General features: G+C 39.1%; 1 protein-coding gene across 24 annotated transcripts in view; it reads right to left on the minus strand.

The window, feature by feature from the left end:
• Nucleotides 1-19,204, minus strand: part of CADPS (calcium dependent secretion activator) — a 490,529-nt gene that overhangs the window by 99,878 nt on the left and 371,447 nt on the right. For all 24 annotated transcript variants that reach the window (XM_082412095.1, XM_082412104.1, XM_082412101.1 and 21 more), the window contains one exon: nucleotides 2,793-2,899. In XM_082412095.1, coding sequence (XP_082268221.1) covers nucleotides 2,793-2,899 — 107 coding nt within the window. The remainder of the gene's footprint in view (nucleotides 1-2,792; nucleotides 2,900-19,204) is intronic.

Genomic DNA, 19,204 nt, shown 5'->3' on the forward strand with positions numbered 1-19,204 from the left:
ACGTAGGTTTTGTCCTTTTTATGATTACATATTCATATATTTTGTTTCCTTAGTGACGTATTCCTAATAATACAATAGCCAAGCTTTGTGGAGTGCTTACTGTGTGTCAGGCATAATCCTAGATGCATTACTATTGGCCTTCCATCCCAATGGCTATCTGAGGTCCATTCTATGACTATCTCCAATTTACAGCATAAGAGAGGTTAAGTAATTAGGCTGAGATCACAAAGCAAGAAAGCAGCAACGCTGGACTTCAAACTCAACCTCAGAGCCTGAACTCCTGGCCACTCTGCATACTATCGCCTGAAGGTCAAGACTGCCTGATGCCTCCTTGTCCATCAAAAGAGCACTGAGGTAGCTGCCTCAGTGCTCAGCAGACAGGTAGTTTTTGATCGATTGAGTAATGAGGTTTTGTGACTGGGTGAAACGACGAATTCAGGAAATAATCCCGTACATTGATCTAAAAGCAAACTGGGTCTCCGAATTCTAAAGTATGCTGAAGTTTTCATTCCTAACTTCTTCTTTTTCAGTTATACATATACATATTTCTATTCTTTTTCAGATTCTTTTCCCATATAGGACATTCCTAACTTCTAAAGTTAATAAACAAGAAAAGAATTGAATTTATTTCTACCCTATTTATGAATGGCTTTTGAATATGTAAGATTAAAATATTTTTGTGATGATGGTTATGAGGGCAGTTTAAGATGGTGATTAGCACATAGTGAAAAAGGGCTTTCTGGAAAAGTGAAAAAAAAAAATGTCTTCTTTGGATTATCAACTTTTCTTTGGTACCCCTTGTGAGTAATTTGGGAAAATATCCTCCTTTCTCAGACTGCAGCAGCCTCAGAAAATAACTTGATTGAATCAAACATATACGTCCATGTTCTTCTTCTATCATTCACTTAAAGAACAACTGTAAGTGAGGAAAACCATCTTCTTTGTATCCATGTCTTTGAAAATTTGGTCTGACATCTTGGGAAAAGCCTCAATGCCCACAGCAGGGGAGGACTGGCCAGACCCCTCTACGCCTCTGGAGATGATTTTGTGGACACCCGGAAAGAACATACTTACCATCACTTGAACCCCAGATGCCCCTAATCTGAAAAGCACGTTGCACAGGATAGAGCAGAAAAAAATTCTAGCCCAGCTTAATTTTATGTCTGAAGGTGAGTCCTATGTTTTTACGTTTAGAGTGTGTTGATTTAGCCCCTCTTCTCACTCTTGGCTGTGCGTTTGCTGGGTGCTGAAGGAGTCAGTTGTACCTGCCTCAAGCGGTCTTCACCCCATTCCAGAGAGGGTTTTGGGGGAAATCATGATTCTCTGGCACTCTCTCTATATATAAATACTGTATATATGGTTGACATACAGACAGCTGTAGAGGAAGATTAGTATCACTCTGGCTAGCTACTACTGGTGACTACGCTCGGTACTCATCTGCTGAAGTAAAGGTAAGTACAGACGGACATAGGTACTACGACAGGCTAAGGGGACAGAATCAAGACAGGTAGGAGGTGTGTGTTGGGATGGAACTGCAGTGGTTTTTAAGTGTATCAATTGCTTCATGCACGCGCAAGGTAATCTCCCACATTTACCCTGCGGTGGAGGGCCACCCACTGCACAAGCAATCCACTGGCAATTGCCGTTACATTCCTTGGGTCAGTGTTAGGAAGCAGGGGCACTGGGAAAAGTCCCATTAGAAGACATGGTGCTGGAAGGGCATGCACAGACTATGACAGCAGGTGGCTGACTCATTCGTTTTGGTCACATACCTCTTTCCCCTGCCACGATCAGCCAAGATTGAATGGAAAAACAGGGAGGAAATTTAAATATGCAATCAGGCATTAGTTGGGACGACTGGCTTTATGGTGTATTATATATTATTTAACTATGCTGTCGATTTTCATTTAGTCATGGGAATAATCATTTTAGGTGCTTCTGACATTACTTTTATTGATGCCCCCTTTTTTCCCCCCTTTGCTGTAGATTTGCTTGGAGGGGAAGAGTGAGAATGAGTACAGTTTTCAAAAGGCTATTTTAAGAGAGATGATTTTAAATCTCAGTTTTGAAACAAGCAGTGATATAACAGTTTGATCATAATGAAATCTTGGAATCTTTTCTTGGAAGGGTTGGGTTGTTTAAGTCCTTACAGGTTTGGGATTTAGTTAGCCTTGAAATCCCTCAGTTTATAATTATTATCAAAATAATCATTTTGACAGTGGTTTGTAAAAAAAAAAAAAAAAAGTAAGCTGTATTTATTTAGATGTATGTTGGAGAATCGACAAGTTGAACAACACAGAATAATTTGTTTCTGTCACTGCGTTTAGCAACCCAGGTCATCTGAGATTAATCAACGAAGACTCAAGGGTGAGTGGACTAAGTTACGGAGATAAATTCAAAAAGACGGTTCTCGATCCACACACCAAATAAAATAAACCGAAACAACAGTGGTAGCAACAGAAACAACCACAAAAGACCAAAAAGTATTTCATGTGTTCCTGACAATAACCATATGCTGCTTGATAATTATCTTGAAGATATACTCACCTCTTTGGCTTGTTGCTAGAAACATCTGAAAACTCAAGATGAAACGTATATCACGCAACCACTTTTCAGTTGCTTTAAACAACCTCGCAAAGACTCCTCCTGCAAAACTGTCACTTTCATTCATCTTTACAAGGCCAGTTAAAAGAAAATGGGTGTTAAGGCATCTTATTTACAATGTTGCTGGTAGAATCAGTTCTGCAACATCATCTAAGGAACAAGAGACTTTGCCCTTGATGCCCGCTTACCTCTGCATGGTGTTCCTCGTTTTGCTGAAGAACTTCAATGACTAGTTCAGCAAGACGTATTGTGTCTTCCAGCTTTTTGGCAGGAGTGATTAACCGGCCTACATTTTCTGTAGTACAAGAATTTGTGTTAAAATTCAGCGAAAGCGGCAGGCTAGTTTTGTGGCCATTAGAACTAGTGGATAAGAAATTCCAAAGAGTTACCCATTTTTTTAAAAGTTTCATGCAGATGTTAAGTGCCACATAATTAGTAGTGAGCAAACCATAAAGCCATTTTATTATCATCACCATCATTATTATAATACATATTAAGAAAAAGCAGTGCTCCAGCTTCCGATTTGCTTATTAAGCTATATTAAGACTATGACAGCCCATTTCAAATTTGGTGACATTTTGTACACATGTTCTTTAAAGACAGCATAAATGGACTATCTTATATCCCTCTCTAGACAGTGCTCGTGCTTCCTGAGGTGAGAAGGTGTAACAGAAGCTTAGTCTTGATTGCTGCCACATTTGTCCCTTAACAGTCGATACTATAGCATTGTTTTTCGGTCTAGGTCTGTACGTTTAACAGGTATTGGAAAAAAGCAGATTCAAAGGTCTAGCTGTTTTAAATTGTCCAGGGAGGAGACTGAGAATTAACGGACATTCTTGGGCCATTAGGTAGAAGGCAGGATAGCATTTTTAAAAGAGTGTTGGGTGTAGATTATTGGATGAAGTGGTTTGAGCCACTGGTTGGTACAACTGAAATGTTATCAGTTAGGTGGCAACAATGTACTCCATTTTTTTCTTTTAGTTTCTACTGTGTTGAAAGGGCTTTGATCACACTCAAGAACAAACTGAACCCTGATTTCTGTTGTATCCTTTATAGAGCTAAATTCATGACTGTTTGGCAATGTTATTATGTTACCAAAAATTACATTTTTTTTTCCTGTGGGGGAAAAGAGTACTATTTGAAACATAAAGGTTTTCTTAGCCAATGAAATGGCCTGAATTCAACCAGTCTAAACTCACAGGGGAACTTGCAGTTCATGCTCAGACCCCTTCAAACCTTGATGCCTGAGTCATTTAGAGCCCATGGGTGTAACAGCAATAAGGATCCTTGAGCACGATTCTACAAGGAGGATATATATGTGCACAAAAGGACTGCTGAAACTTATTTTAATCTCTTCATCTGAAGCAGGTGTGTTTTGGCTTCAGGATTTTTCTGGCTAAAGAAGATTACTCAATACTTCACAGGAAGGGTTGGTTTGTTGGTGCTGGTTTGGTTTTGCGTGGTGTGGAGTGGGAAACAAAATCGTAGAGATTGTTAATTAAAAAAACAAACAAACAAGCAGCTCCTCATAATTGTTTCCTTGTGCATTTGTTAAATAGGCGATGAACATGTCAGATGATTAGTAATCTACGATTTAGCAACGAAAAAGAAAAATTCTATGAAACACTGTGCAAATGGAGTGGTCCAGCCAATGGGACCTAAGAGTGATGGACCTAAGAGTAAGGTTATTGAGGTGTTGAAAGTTTCACTCCAACAGAGCCTGATGACTGGTGTGACACTGGGCTTTGTGGACTCAGGCCAATGGAACACTCCATTGTCTCTGCCAGGCTCAGCTGGAAATGTGGCTGCATATAAGGTTAGGACATGAAGGTGGGAGCTGTGGGGAAATAAATATGCAGATTAGGCAGAGAACCTCCAACACTCAGAGTAAGGAAATGTGCAGAGTTTAGGGACTGACAGCTCATTGCCTGGTCCAGAGCAATAAATATTTGGAGAAAGAATGAGTGACAAGATTGATTTCTGTGCTTTTGGGGCACCTGGTCTGTTTATAATTTCATAAGTGGACTATCATAATTCTGTTAGTAGACTTTCAGGCATTTCTACAAACATACTGTGTATATATGTTGGGGTAATATGTGTAGAGTGAGGTATTTGCATTTTGATAGTAAATATGCATAGGCTACTATTTTTTTTGTTAGTTGATATTCACATTTACACATCAATTTGCAAATTCCTCATCCTATGCTTATTACCCATTTGACACATACACCCACATACACACATCACACACTTACATACATCTTCTAGGAAGCAGACAAGCCTGCACATTAATACAAATCTGCAGGAAATCCCACTTGGGGCACATCTTTGAAATCTCTTACTTTCAAAATAGAGAACATTGTCCTTTCAGGTGGAACACTCACCAAATCTAGGCGAATTCTATCTGTCCATGACATATGATATAGAAATGGAAATCACATCAATATTTTTATGTATTTTTATTTAGAAGCTGTGAATGATCTTTGTGTTTGGAGAAATCCAAGATGCGTAAGCTAGGACCACCTGAAGATTTGTTTTAATATGCAGTGCTCTTAGATTGACTACCATATATATCAATAGATACACATCAAGTGTACATGCACACGCAGTCTTTCTGTGAGTGTGTACACATGCACGCAGATATGTGTATGCCTGATGTATATATACAGACAGTATGTTTAATAAAACCTTTTGCAATTTTGCTTTAACATGCAACCATTTAAAGTCAGCAGGTTAAGTATCCTTGAATCTAGAACGTTTGATCTCCCAATGAACCCATGTAGCCAGACTTTCATTTATTATTAATTAGCTGCAATTCCATTATCTGCAGATCAAGCTACTTTATTGAGACACAACTGTAATTTCCTCTTCACCTGCATTGCTAACTCACTAGCTAGTAAAAATGGTACAAAAAGCAACTTCTTTAAGATGTTGTCTTTAAAGAAAATATTGTGCAAAATCCTCTAGTCCCTCCTCCCTCCCCCCCAACAGAGGTCAAGGAGAAATTTGTGCTTAGAAACGATTTTTTTGGGTCACGTCTGCTGTCTGCAATATCTGGAAATGTATTGCAATATTCCTATCACCCAATCTTGTACTAGCTGGAGCACTGACAAAGGGGAACTAAAAATACAATATACTTGGTAAACATTTCATACAACAGAATCGAAGCTCATAACGTAGAAAAAAAATCGTCATGCAAAATGTTATGCAACAATGTTATTTTGTGCTGACATTGAGGTTTGAAAATGTTGCATATGTCAGACAGAGCTAGACAAAAAAAAAAAAATGTGGACATTGGGAAATAAATGCTCTCTTTTCGAGTCTCTCAAAACCTACAGTGTCAAACTCGAGAGTCTGAGCCTCAGGTTAGTATGCTAAACAAAATTTCTAAAGAAATGAACAAAAAAAGCCAACTGAACTAGAAAGCTGTCGAATAAAGGAAAGGTAGAAGTTTACAGTACTTGATTTTGGCCTAGGCATGCCTTTGAGCCTCTGCTATAACATGCTGGTCTGCATTTGGGTGGGTGGAGGAGGCCCAGAAGTGGAGGGGGAGTTGCTCGGGTAGGTGAAGAGAGATGGTAAAAAAGTAAAGAGACAAAGTGACTGTCACGAAGGATGACAATTAAGATGACAAACTCTGAGAAGAACAAACAAGCAAAAACGATCACACACGAATGGAGAGCTGCTGCTTCCTTGGCGTGACGGCAACGTTACAGGAGTGTGACACTGTGTGACGCGGGACGGGACTCTTACCGGCACCTCAGCACCGCCGCACTGAGACACTCAGAAGCAGAATGCAAACCCTGGATGCCTTCATCCAGATGGATACACATGCATGATGGTGGCGGCACCATTGACCGAAAGAAGACAGACTTTTTGTACAGTAAAGAATAACACCTATACGTTAATAGCAGCAGTTAATAGCTGCTTCCTCCTTCCAGGTGACCAGAAACAGCCCTTGATGTTGACATAACTGGAGGGTCTGGCTTCTTATCCCCAGCGTGCGACTTAACTTCCTATGTAACATTGTACCTTCTACTTAAGCCTCTCTGTGCTTCAGCTTCCTCCTCTATAAATTGAGACTATTAACATCTTTTTTGTGTACCTTGCAGGGTTGTTGATAAGAACAAATAAAACAGTGCATGGGATGGATCTCTGTAAAGCTTCAGGTGCCTACAAATGTTCATTGTTATCTCCTACACTGTGGGAAGGCAGGAATTAATTGCTTTGCAAAAGCAGATGAAGAGCCGTTATTAGTTCAAGTGAGCTAGGGAATATTCTTGCTCCCTTTGTGGAATTTCAACATGTCAAAATCTGTCATTTTGGGGGAAAAAAAATGTGTGGTATCTGATTGTTTCCAGCTCATTTAATTATTTTCAACTTGGAATTCTCATGGCTTTTATATTGTGGGTTGAATCATATATAAAAACTTGCCAGCTTATCAAATATGTTACTTGCTATTCCAAATGTTAGAATACGGTAATCAGCACTTGACCCATCTGTCATGTGGTTTACAATATCAGCACAGCAAACATCCTATAACAATAGCCTCTCCTTCAACACAGGCACAGAGCACTATCAGCTTCTGCAATTCTCTCTCTTTAATGAGGGTCTCATTAACCTCAGACCTGGTCCTTTCTAATGGTTCTCGTTTATAAAGCAATCTGTATGGTGATTGCCAAGTTTGCTTCTTGGTTTGCTTGAATTTTTCAACTGGGAAAATGAATTTTACTGCAGGCTTACAGGAAATGCAATTCTAGCACCATTAATTTAAAAAAATATGAGAAATTAGGATAAATATAATATTCTGGAAAAACCATCTCTTAAAAGCAAAAGTTCATGTCATTCTTTTCTTGTGGGATCACCTCAATGTTTGAAATGAAAGACCAAAAAAAAAAAAAAAAGAAAATCTATTCACTATTCTTCTCTTACTTAAATCTTTTGTTTGGGAATGACTGCGTGTAAATAGAATTTTAGAAAATCTGTTTTAAATGACAGCTATATAAAGGAAGGCAACTACTAATCTCTTCTTTATAAAAAGGTACTCTACATTTTACGTTTCGTTAAAATCTGGTTTCCACCTATAGCTGGGCGGAAAGTTGGGTGCATCTCTGGTAACACCTTCTTCTGGCTCTTTGAATGTGTATTACTTGAGTGTGCAATTCTTAGGGAAACTCCTCATTTATTCTTCCCAGATAACAGAACCTGTGTAAACCACTTGATATGGTGCTTTATAAAACAATGAAATGTCCCCAGGCTAAACCATAACCGGCGAGGCAGCAGATACATATTTCAGCTCAATGGGTCTTGATGAAAATTCGTAAAGGGATTCCCTCCTGCCAACTGTCTGTCCAGAATTCTGACAGTGAGGTTTGCCACCATAGAAAAACAAGCTCCCTATTTTTTTCCCCTCACAGAGCAAAACAAAAACATCATACCTTGGTTTCCAACTTCATTTACCCAATTACCATTGCTCATGTTTACACAATTAAATCTGCTTGGCTTCCAGAGAGGGAGTTAAATGTGACTGCAGAAAAATAAAAAGAGAATTCCTCTGCAGGCTCAGCTAAGCCAAGGAAGAGAGGCATCCAGGAGTGAGAGACTCTCCAATTAGCCCTTAAATAACCTGACCGTCTCTGTTCCAGCAAGTGAATTGCCAGTCCCTGAAATATCATATGAAAGATGGATATGGTTGATGGAAAGCCCACTTACAACCAAGTTCCAACCGATTTATGTGTTGCTGAAGATGCCAGTGTTTGTATTACACTATTACTAAAAATAACTAGCCTGGAGCAATTCACTAGGATTTGGGGGTAGGGGTGGATAAAAGCTAGAGTAGGAATAGAATGCTAAGCAGGTAGCCACAACACACTTTCCAGAGTACTCTGCCTCCCTAAAATGATGGCTCCACGGACCATACATTTAGCGCTATAATCCAACATAATTTCTTTAGTGGGGCATGCCATCAAATACACTTGATTCCCTGTATCTTCATCACTCCCTTTCAGAAGATTCCATCTTTAGGACAGTATAAACTATATGGTAATAAAGACCAGTGGATGAATCATGGATCGTTTTCTCTGCTCTTTTCATTGCAACCATCTCTGTCTCTTCCCTGTAAGGACATGGGTAGCATGGCCTGTCCATTCTACCTCTAACATGTCTCCTGATTTTATCTCCCAATGTACGAGATCATGTGCCCACACTCTTGCTGTGGGGGTAGACATGCAACTCAAGTCTCATCACCTCCACCTCAACTGTTGCTAAAGACTCCAAGCCAGCATTTAGTTCCTTCCGTCCCCTGTAGTTCATTGATCATGCAGCGTCCACGCTGATCTCCATAAAGCACACATCTGAACCTGTCATACTTCTGCTCAAAAGCCTTTAAGAGCCTTCCCTCCTCTCCTCACCAAAAAGAGTTATGCCTTCATAACACAGGCTCAACTCCTCTGTTGATACCTCTACTTGAGCACTTATGGCCCCTTAATAATGGCCAATTATATGTATGTTTGTCTTCCCCTAAGCCCAATGAATTCTTTATTTATAGGGGCTAGAACAGTACCTGGCCCAGGGCAGGTCCTCAAATACTGGTGGAAGGAAATCCTCAGTGAATCCTGCCCAATGGTGTGCTTTCATGGAAAACCAAATACTCTGTGGTTGCCATGTGCATAAAAACTATATAGCAACTTTTATCTCTTACCCAAAGCCCCTGGTTACTTAACAAATGCATTAAGCTGAATTGCTGAATAGTAAACATTATAACTTAAACCTCCAAACCAGAGAACAACTTCAGGTGTCTTAATGCAATGAAAAATGATTTAAGATAATTAAAATTATTTGTATTTAAATTAAAATAAATTATATCCACAAGAAAGAAACAATGCTATTATAGTATTTTTTTTCTCCAATTTGGTATCTTTGTATCCCAAGTCAGGCTTTGTCCCTGAGACTGAGATGTTGTACCTAATAAAAGTAAAGTTAATTCTGGATAGACACAGTAGTGGACATCTGTTATTCTTGTATGTGCAGTCGCCTTGCTCAGAATTGCCTCTCCTCCACTCCATGTGGCTCTAGTGGGAATGCAAGCAATAAATCCTACAGGGACAGTCATGTGAGCCAAGCCAGGCCAACCATAGCATCCCGACACCACCATGGGTATTGTGATTGGCTCAGGGATTAACATGTGACCCTAGCTGGGCCAATGAGACTGTTCTCTGGAATTGTATATAGTTTCATAGGGAGGAAAGTTCTTTTTCCTCCAGAGTCATTGGCTAGGATAAAAAGCTGGTGTTATCTGTGGCTATGTTGCTCCCAACCCCTCCTACCATGACTCCCAGTCACATTAAAGAAGGCTGTCAACAGTTGGAGAGATCAAAACAAACTAAAAGTCTTTATTTCTGAGCCCAATCCCTCCAGGCATTTCCTAGCTACATAGGCCAAAAATGACCTTTTCTTGCTTAAGCTATTTAAGGTTGTTGTTGCTGTTGTTGTTTTTGAGCACTTGCTCTAGCAAGAATACTGATTTAATAGTACTATTAAATATTCACCCAGCCCCCAAATAAACTTTCACATATATGGCCACAAGCTCTTTGGGACAGGATCTTGGGGCATCTGGAAGGATGATGAGCAGAGGCAAACACTTCAACAAGGCCCAGGGACATCCCAGACAGTTCTACTTGGGAACCAGCCCTTTACCTCCATGACATCCTCCTCCCTGCCATGCATCAAAGACCCCGGCCTAGGTGAAATCCCCATGTGCTGCATTCCTGCAGCATCTTGCATCATCTCCCTCCACAGCACAGTCACCAGATGAAATTACTTGTTTTATGCCTGTGTTCTCCAGTTTATTTGGAGCTCCCCAAGGGTAGGGACCTCGGTTGCTTTTCCTCATTGCTCCCTCCCCTGGTGCCTGGCACAGGTCCTGGAACTTAGTGGGTGTTTAACAAATATATGTGGAACTATATTGCAATGTTTTATTTTGGAATTTATGATAAAGAGATAAATCAGCTGCCTCTTCTATTCTGCTGACATCCAAATTGCAACCCCTGCCTCAGCAGCTTCAGCATCACCTAAGAGTTTGTCAGATCTCCAGGCTCCACACCAGATCTACCAAATCAGAATCTACATCTTAACAAGATCCCCGGAGATTTGTATAAACATCAAATTTGGAGAAGCATTGTTTTATATTCCATTTCTGAAATCAAATAATATGTCTATATTGCACATTTGGATTTGGAGGTTTCCTTTTAAATAACAACACACAAATAATAACATATAATTTTATGTTTATAATAATAACATATATAAAATTATATCTCTATAGATAGACAGACAGACAGATAGATAGTAATGGGTGCTTACTATATGCCAGGCACTGTGTTAAGAGCTTTGTTTGGAATATGTGTTTTAATCTTTGCAACAATCCTTTGGGAGGAGGAACCATTACTAACCCCTTTGACAGAAGATAAAAGGGAGACTTAAAGAGGTTAAAAAATTCATTGGAGCCAAGATTGTGATTTAAATTTTTGGTATAACAGATCCTGAGTGCTCAGGCTGGTCCTGGGGTACTGTTTTCTTGGAGCTGTATGTTTAGGATTCTAGTGTGTGGATGCCTGGCTTCTTCAGCTGTCACACTGGAAGCGAGGCCAGTTACTAAATTGTGAGTGGGGCCAGTATCTCTTGGCTAAAAGACAAGGCAGCCTGGTGGCAGGGGCTGGAGAGGAGTGGGTACATGTGAAGGCCCTAAATAGTGTGCAGGACCCCAGACTAGAGTCGCTCACTGCCCATCTTATTTTGAAACTGGCTTCTTTTCTCTAAGCCTTGGTTTCCCCACCTGTCAAATGAAGCTCTGGGATTCAGTGATTGCGAAACCCCTTTGTGGTGTTATAATTTTATCATTAATAATCACAGGTGTTTCATAGTATAGAAGTTGAAAGTGTGGGCTTTGGAATTAGGCTTGTGTTCAAATTCTGTCTCTACAACTAACCAGCTATGTGGCCTTGGACCCAGTTACTTAACATCTATTTCTATTTCTCTGTATTTCTGCAGACAACAGAGTGATTTCTTATTTCATGGAGTGTAAGAGGCACATTTTAACATTTCTGAAATTGGAAGCATCTTACATTTGATGGCGTGTCACAATTTAGTTGGCAGCATTATTTTATTCTTAGGAGTACATAAATTAATGGTGTGTCTTATAATTGATGGCTTTTAGATTCAATGAAATATGGTAATAAAATACTTAACTCATAGAATTGTTGTGAAAATTAAATGAGATATGCATGTATCTACTTGGCACATACTAAATTCTCAATAAATGACAGTTGCTATCATGATTATGATCGGCAGCGTGTCTTTTTCTTTTCTGGTAGAAGAGACATTAGTTTCATATTTATTGATTCGTGGCATATTGTTAACACATCCTCTCTTCCTCCAAGATCTTCCTTGGTGAGAGTGTTTGAAACATGTTTCTCCTTGCCCTCCTCATTTTTTATAAAGTATAGATGAGATCCTAGTCTACAGAATAATTTTGGCTTGGAAACCCTGATTTGTGTATCACTAAAACACGAAGGATGAAAAGAAAAACATTTAGTCCCTTGTGTATAAGATATGAAGCATGAGATGGTCCTCGATTTAGGATTTTAGGATGGCCTGGATCTTGCTGAGATGGATTTGCCCTCACTGGTTTCTTGGGTGGGTGCCTCCATACTGTGTGTGGTGAGTATCACAATCTTACTTGCCCCCTTTTTCTCCTTCTACTGGACTTGGACCTATAAGAAGTTTAATGGAGATGGGAAAAGATACAGAAACTCAACACTACAGAATCTGCTTGGAAGTCCTTTGGATGGATTTGGCTTGCTCTAGAAGGTTTCTGTCACTTGGGAAGAAAAGAAAAATCTTCAGTTCTTTGGCAATCTCAGGGAATCTCAACTGTCCTCAGGAGACTTCACAGGGGAGAGATTTTGGCAATTATCTGGTCCCAGAAAGGACTGCTCTGTTTTTTGGTGGTCTTCCTGAATTAAAAGTTGTATACTTTTGAATTCATCCACTGAGTGAAAGGGTATTATCCAACTGCCTGTCACATCAGCTGGAAAGACTGCATGGTGGAAAGAGACAAGCAAACAAACAAACAAAAAAGCATGGTGTTTGAATTTAGAATGATCTGGGTTCAAATCCTGCTGGAAAGTGTCATTTATCCTTTCCAAAGCTCAGCCTCCTCATCTGTAAGAGGGGCAATAATGAAGCATTCTCCATGGAACTAAGGTAAAGAATGAATCAGATCACCATGTAAAGTCCTTAGCATAGTGCTTGGGCCCATGGGTAGACTGTCTGTCTGTCTGTCTATCTATCTATCTATCTAATTTTGCAAATCCTTGCCATATTTGAAGGAAAAATTGTTTTATTTCCAGTTCCAGTAGAACTGTTCCGATGCTCAGAAAATTATGCAAGTATTTAGCCAAGAACTGAGGCAAAACAGCAATAGGAGTGTAGACTTTCTCAGAGCTTGCTGGGTTCACAACGTGCGATGGTTTAAATGGAAATGTATTTAAAATAATAGAATTCATTTACAGGAGTCACAGCTTTTCTCTTGTAGAGTAACAGCCTTTTACATTTTTTTTCTTGAGATACTGTAATTAAACTGAACATTTAATTTCTAATAATGCTACCAGACAGAAAGCATAAGCCCACCAAAATGCCATCTGCAGAGTCCCGGAGCCTTGCAAAACACAGCCTGACCGAAGGACTCTGCAGCTGTCTGTATTTCACCCCGATTTGTACATGTAACTCCAGCTGTGCCGGGCCACCTGCACGCATTCAGTTTTGCATACCTATCCAGCGATTCAGGCTTTGTTTCCTTCAAAGGAAATTGAAAAGGGAGGGGGAGGGTAAGAAAAAAGATGTAAAGATTGGGAAAGAAGTGATTCTGATTTCGATTAGGACTGAGATCTACTTTGCCAAGAAGAGGCCTTGGATGTACCAAGCTTCAAACCCAACTCTGCTTGGACCTTAACTTTTAGGTACAGTTTTACTCTCTTCCTCCTCCTCCATCCTTTCTCTCCATCCCAGCCAGTATGATTTTTCTGGAGTGCAAAACACCAAGCCGTCGTCCCCTTGCTTGAAGACCTTTCAGTGGCTCTTTATCACCTTTGGAAGTGAGACATGTGGGATTTTTCTTGCGAAAAATCTGCATGCAAAAGTTGGTATAAAGCCAGGTGAAAAACCTTTGGACCATGAGAGACAGTCTGAACTCTGTATATGAAGGCACGTAAAGGTCTTGGAGATCTTGCCTCCTGCGTCTGTTGCCATCCTCAGCACCCACTCCTGCCATCATTTCACCCTGCTATGCCGCCACATCGAATTATTACGGAGTAGTTCAGAGTGTGGCCTCTATCTGGCCTCAGATGCTGCCTCTGCTGACTTTTTTTTTTTTTTTAACATCTTTATTGGAGTATAATTGCTTTATAATGGTGTGTTAGTTTCTGCTTGATAACAAAGTGAATCAGCTATACATATACATATATCCCCATATCTCCTCCCTCTTGCGTCTCCCTCCCACCCTCCCTATCCCACCCCTCTAGGTGGTCACAAAGCATCGAGTTGATCTCCCTGTGCTATGTGGTTGCTTCCCACTAGCTATCTATTTTACATTTGCTAGTGTATATATGTCCATGCCACTCTCTCACTTTGTCCCAGCTTACCTGTCCCCCTCCCCGTGTCCTCAAGTCCATTCTCTACGTCTGCGTCTTTATTCCTGTCCCGCCACTACATTCTTCAGAACCATTATTTTGTTTTTTTAGATTCCATATATATGTGTTAGCATACGGTATTTGTTTTTCTCTTTCTGACTTACTTCACTCTGTATGACAGTCTCTAGGTCCATCCACCTCACTACAAATAACTCAACTTCGTTTCTTTTAATGGCTGAGTAATATTCCATTGTATATATGTGCCACATCTTCTGTATCCATTCATCTCTAGATGGACACTTAGGTTGCTTCCATGTCCTGGCTATTGTAAATAGAGCTGCAATGAACAGTGCGGTACATGACTCTTTTTGAATTATGGATTTCTCAGGGTATATGCCCAGTAGTGGGATTGCTGGGTTGTATGGTAGTTCTATTTTTAGTTTTTTAAGGAACCTCCATACTGTTCTCCATAGTGGCTGTATCAATTTACATTCCCAGCAACAGTGCAGGAGGGTTCCTTTTTCTCCACGCCCTCTCCAGCATTTACTGTTTGTAGATTTCTTGATGATGGCCATTCTGACCAGTATGAGGTGATACCTCATTGTAGCTTTGATTTGCATTTCTCTAATGATTAGTGATGTTGAGCATCCTTTCATGTGTTTGTTGGCAATCTGTATATCTTCTTTGGAGAAATGTCTATTTAGGTCTTCTGCCCATTTTTGGATTGGGTTGTTTGTTTTTTTGATATTGAGCTGCATGAGCTGCTTGTATATTTTGGAGATTAATCCTCTGTGGGTTGCTTTGTTTGCAAATATTTTCTCCCATTCTGAGGGTTATCTTTTCGTCTTGTTTATGGTTTCCTTTGCTGTGCAAAAGCTTTCAAGTTTCATTAGGTCCCATTTGTTCATTTTTGTTTTTATTTCCATTTCTCTAGGAGGTGGGTCAAAAAGGACTTTGCTGTGATTTATGTCATGGAGTGTTCTGCCTATGTTTTCCTCTAAGAGTTTGATAGTGTCTGGCCTTACATTTAGGTCTTTAATCCATTTGGAGTTTACTTTTGTGTATGGTGTTAGGAAGTGTTCTAATTTCATTCTTTTACACGTAGTTGTCCAGTTTTCCCAGCAACACTTACTGAAGAGGCTGTCTTTTCTCCATTGTATACTCTTGACTCCTTTATCAAAAATAAGGTGACCATATGTGCATGGGTTTAATCTCTGGGATTTCTATCCTGTTCCATTGATCGATATTTCTGTTTTTGTGCCAGTACCATACTGTCTTGATTACTGTAGCTTTGTAGTATAGTGTGAAGTCCAGGAGCCTGATTCCTCCAGCTCCGTTTTTCTTTCTCAAGCTTGCTTTGGCTATTCAGGGTCCTTTCTGTTTCCATACAAACTGTGAACTTTTTTGTTCTACTTCTGTGAAAAATGCCAGTGGTAGTTTGATAGGGATTGCACTGAATCTGTAGATTGCTTTGGGTAGTATAGTTATTTTCACAATGTTGATTCTTCCAATTCAAGAACATGGTATATGTCTCCATCTGTTTGTATCCTCTTTAATTTCTTTCATCAGTGTCTTATAGTTTTCTGCATACAGGTCTTTCGTCTCCTTAGGTAGGTTTATTCCTAGGTATTTTATTCTTTTTGTAGCAATGGTAAATGGGAGTGTTTCCTTAATTTCTCTTTCAGATTTTTCATCATTAGTGTATAGGAACGCAAGACATTTCTGGCATTAATTTTGTATCCTGCTACTATACCAAATTCATTGATTAGCTCTAGTAGTTTTCTGGTAGCATCTTTAGGATTCTCTATGTATAGTATCATGTCATCTGCAAACAGTGACAGTTTTACTTCTTCTTTTCCGGTTTGGATTCCTTTTATTTCTTTTTCTTCTCTGATTGCTGTGGCTAAAACTTCCAAAACTATGTTGAATAACAGTGATGAGAGTGGGCAACCTTGCCTTCTTCCTGATCTTAGTGGAAATGGTTTCAGTTTTTCACCACTGAGAGCCATGTTGGCTGTGGATCTGTCATATATGGCCTATATTATGTTGAGGTAAGTTCCCTCTATGCCTACTTTCTGGAGGGTTTTTATCATAAATGAGTATTGAATTTTGTTGGAAGCTTTTTCTGCATCTTGAGATGATCCCATGGTTTTTCTCCTTCAATTTGTTAATATGGTGTATCACATTGATTGATTTGCATATATTGAAGGATCCTTGCATTCCTGGGATAAATCCCACTTGATCATGATGTATGATCCTTTGAATATGCTGTTGGGTTCTGTTTGCTAGTATTTTGTTGAGGATTTTTGCATCTATGTTCATCAGTGATATTGGCCTGTAGTTTTCCTTTATTGTGGCATCTTTGCCTGGTTTTGGTATCAGGGTGATGGTGGCCTCGTAGAATGAGTTTGGGAGTGTTCCTCCCTCTGCTATATTTTGGAAGAATTTGAGAAGGATAGGTGTTAGCTCTTCTCTAAATGTTTGATAGAATTCACCTGTGAAGCCATCTGGTCCTGGGCTTTTGTTTGTTGGAAGATTTTTAATCAGTTTCAATTTCAGTGTTTGTGACTGATCTGTTTATATTTTCTATTTCTTCCTGGTTCAGTCTCGGAAGGTTGCGCTTTTCTAAGAATTTGTCCATTTCTTCCAGGTTGTCCTTTTTATTGGCATTTTATTGGCATAGAGTTGCTTGCAGTAATCTCTCATGATCCTTTGTATTTCTGCAGTGTCAGGTGTTACTTCTCCTTTTTCATTTCTATTGATTTGAGTCTTCTCCCTTTTTTTCTTGATGAGTCTAGCTAATGGTTTATCAATTTTGTTTATCTTCTCAAAGAACCAGCTTTTAGTTTTACTGATCTTTGCTATTGTTTCCTTCATTTCTTATTCATTTATTTCTGATCTGATCTTTATGATTTCTTTCCTTCTGCTAACGTTGGGGTTTTTTTGTTCTTCTTTCTCTAAATGCTTTAGGTGTAAGATTAGCTTGTTTATTTGAGATGTTTCTTGTTTCTTGAGGTAGGATTGTATTGCTATAAACCTCCCTCTTAGAACTGCTTTTGCTGCATCCCATAGGTTTTGGGTTGTCATGTTTTCATTCTCATGTGTTTCTAGCTATTTTTGATTTCCTCAGTGATCTCTTGGTTATTTAGTAGTGTATTGTTTAGCCTCCATGCGTTTGTATTTTTTACAGATTTTTTTTCCTTTAATTGATACCTAGTCTCATAGTGTTGTGGTTGGAAAAGATACTTGATACGATTTCAATTTTCTTAAATTTACCGAGGCTTGATTTGTTACCCAAAATATGATCTATCCTGGAGAATGTTCCATGAGCACTCGAGAAGAAAATGTAATCTGCTATTTTTGGATGGAATGCCCTATAAATATCAATTAGGTCCATTTTGTTTAATGTATCATTTAAAGCTTGTGTTTCCTTATTTATTTTCATTTTGGATGATCTGTCCATTGGTGAAAGTGGGGTGCTAAGTCCCCTACTACGATTGTGTTACTCTCAATTTCCCCTTTTATGGCTGTTAGCATTTGCCTTATGTATTGAGGTGCTCCTGTGTTGGGTGCATAAATATTTATAATTGTTATATCTTCTTCTTGGATTGATCCCTTGATCATTATGTACTGTCCTCTTTGTGTCTTGTAATAGTCTTTATTTTAAAGTCTATTTTGTCTGATATGAGAATTGCTATTCCTGCTTTCTTTTGATTTCCATTTGCATGGAATATCTTTTTCCATGCCCTCACCTTCAGTCTGTGTGTGTCCCTATGTCTGAAGTGGGTCTCTTGTAGACAGTATATATACGGGTCTTGTTTTTGTATCCATTCAGCCAGTCTATGTCTTTTGGTTGGATCATTTAATCCATTTACATTTAAGGTAGTTATCAATATGTATGTTCCTTTTCCCATTTTCTTAAATGTTTTGGGTTTATTATTGTAAGTCTTTTCCTTCTCTTGTGTTTCCTGCCTAGAGAAGTTCCTTTAGCATTTGTTGTAGAGCTGGTTTGGTGGTGCTGAATTCTCTTAGCTTTTGCTTGTCCGTAAAGGTTTTAATTTCTCCGTCGAATCTGAATGAGATCCTTCCTGGGTAGAGTAATCTTGGTTGTAGGTTTTTCCCTTTCATCACTTTAAATATGTCCTGCCATTCCCTTCTGGCCTGCAGAGTTTCTGCTGAAACATCAGCTGTTAACCTTATGGGGATTCCCTTGTATATTAGTTGTTGCTTTTCCCTTGCTACAATTTAATTGTATTTAATTTTTGATAGTTTGATTAATATGTGTCTTGGCATGTTTATCCTTGGATTTATCCTGTATGGGACTCTCTGCGCTTCCTGGACTTGATTGACTATTTCCTTTCCCATATTAAGGAAGTTTTCAACTATAATCTCTTCAAATATTTTCTCAGTCCCTTTCTTTTTCTCTTCTTCTTCTGGGACCCCTATAATTTGAATGTTGGTGCATTTAATGTTGTCCCAGAGGTCTCTGAGACTGTCCTCAATTCTTTTCATTCTGCTCTGCAGTAGTTATTTCCACTATTTTATCTTCCAGGTCACTTATCCGTTCTTCTGCCTCAGTTATTCTGCTATTGATTCCTTCTAGAGAATTTTTAATTTCATTTATTGTGTTGTTCATCATTGTTTGTTTGCTCTTTAGTTCTTCTAGGTCATTGTTAAACGTTTCTTGTATTTTCTCCATTCTATTTCCAAGAATTTGGATCATCTTTCCTATCATTACTCTGAATTCTTTTTCGGGTAGACAGCCTATTTCCTCTTCATTTATTTGGTCTGGTGGGTTTTTACCTTGTTCCTTTATCTGCTGTGTGTTTTTCTGTCTTCTCATTTTGCTTAACTTACTGTGTTTGGGGTCTCCTTTTCACAGGCTGCTGTTCGTAGTTCCCATTGTTTTTGGT

This window comes from Balaenoptera physalus (genome assembly GCF_965194825.1).
Source record: "Balaenoptera physalus genome assembly, chromosome: 11".
NCBI lineage: Eukaryota > Metazoa > Chordata > Mammalia > Artiodactyla > Balaenopteridae > Balaenoptera > Balaenoptera physalus.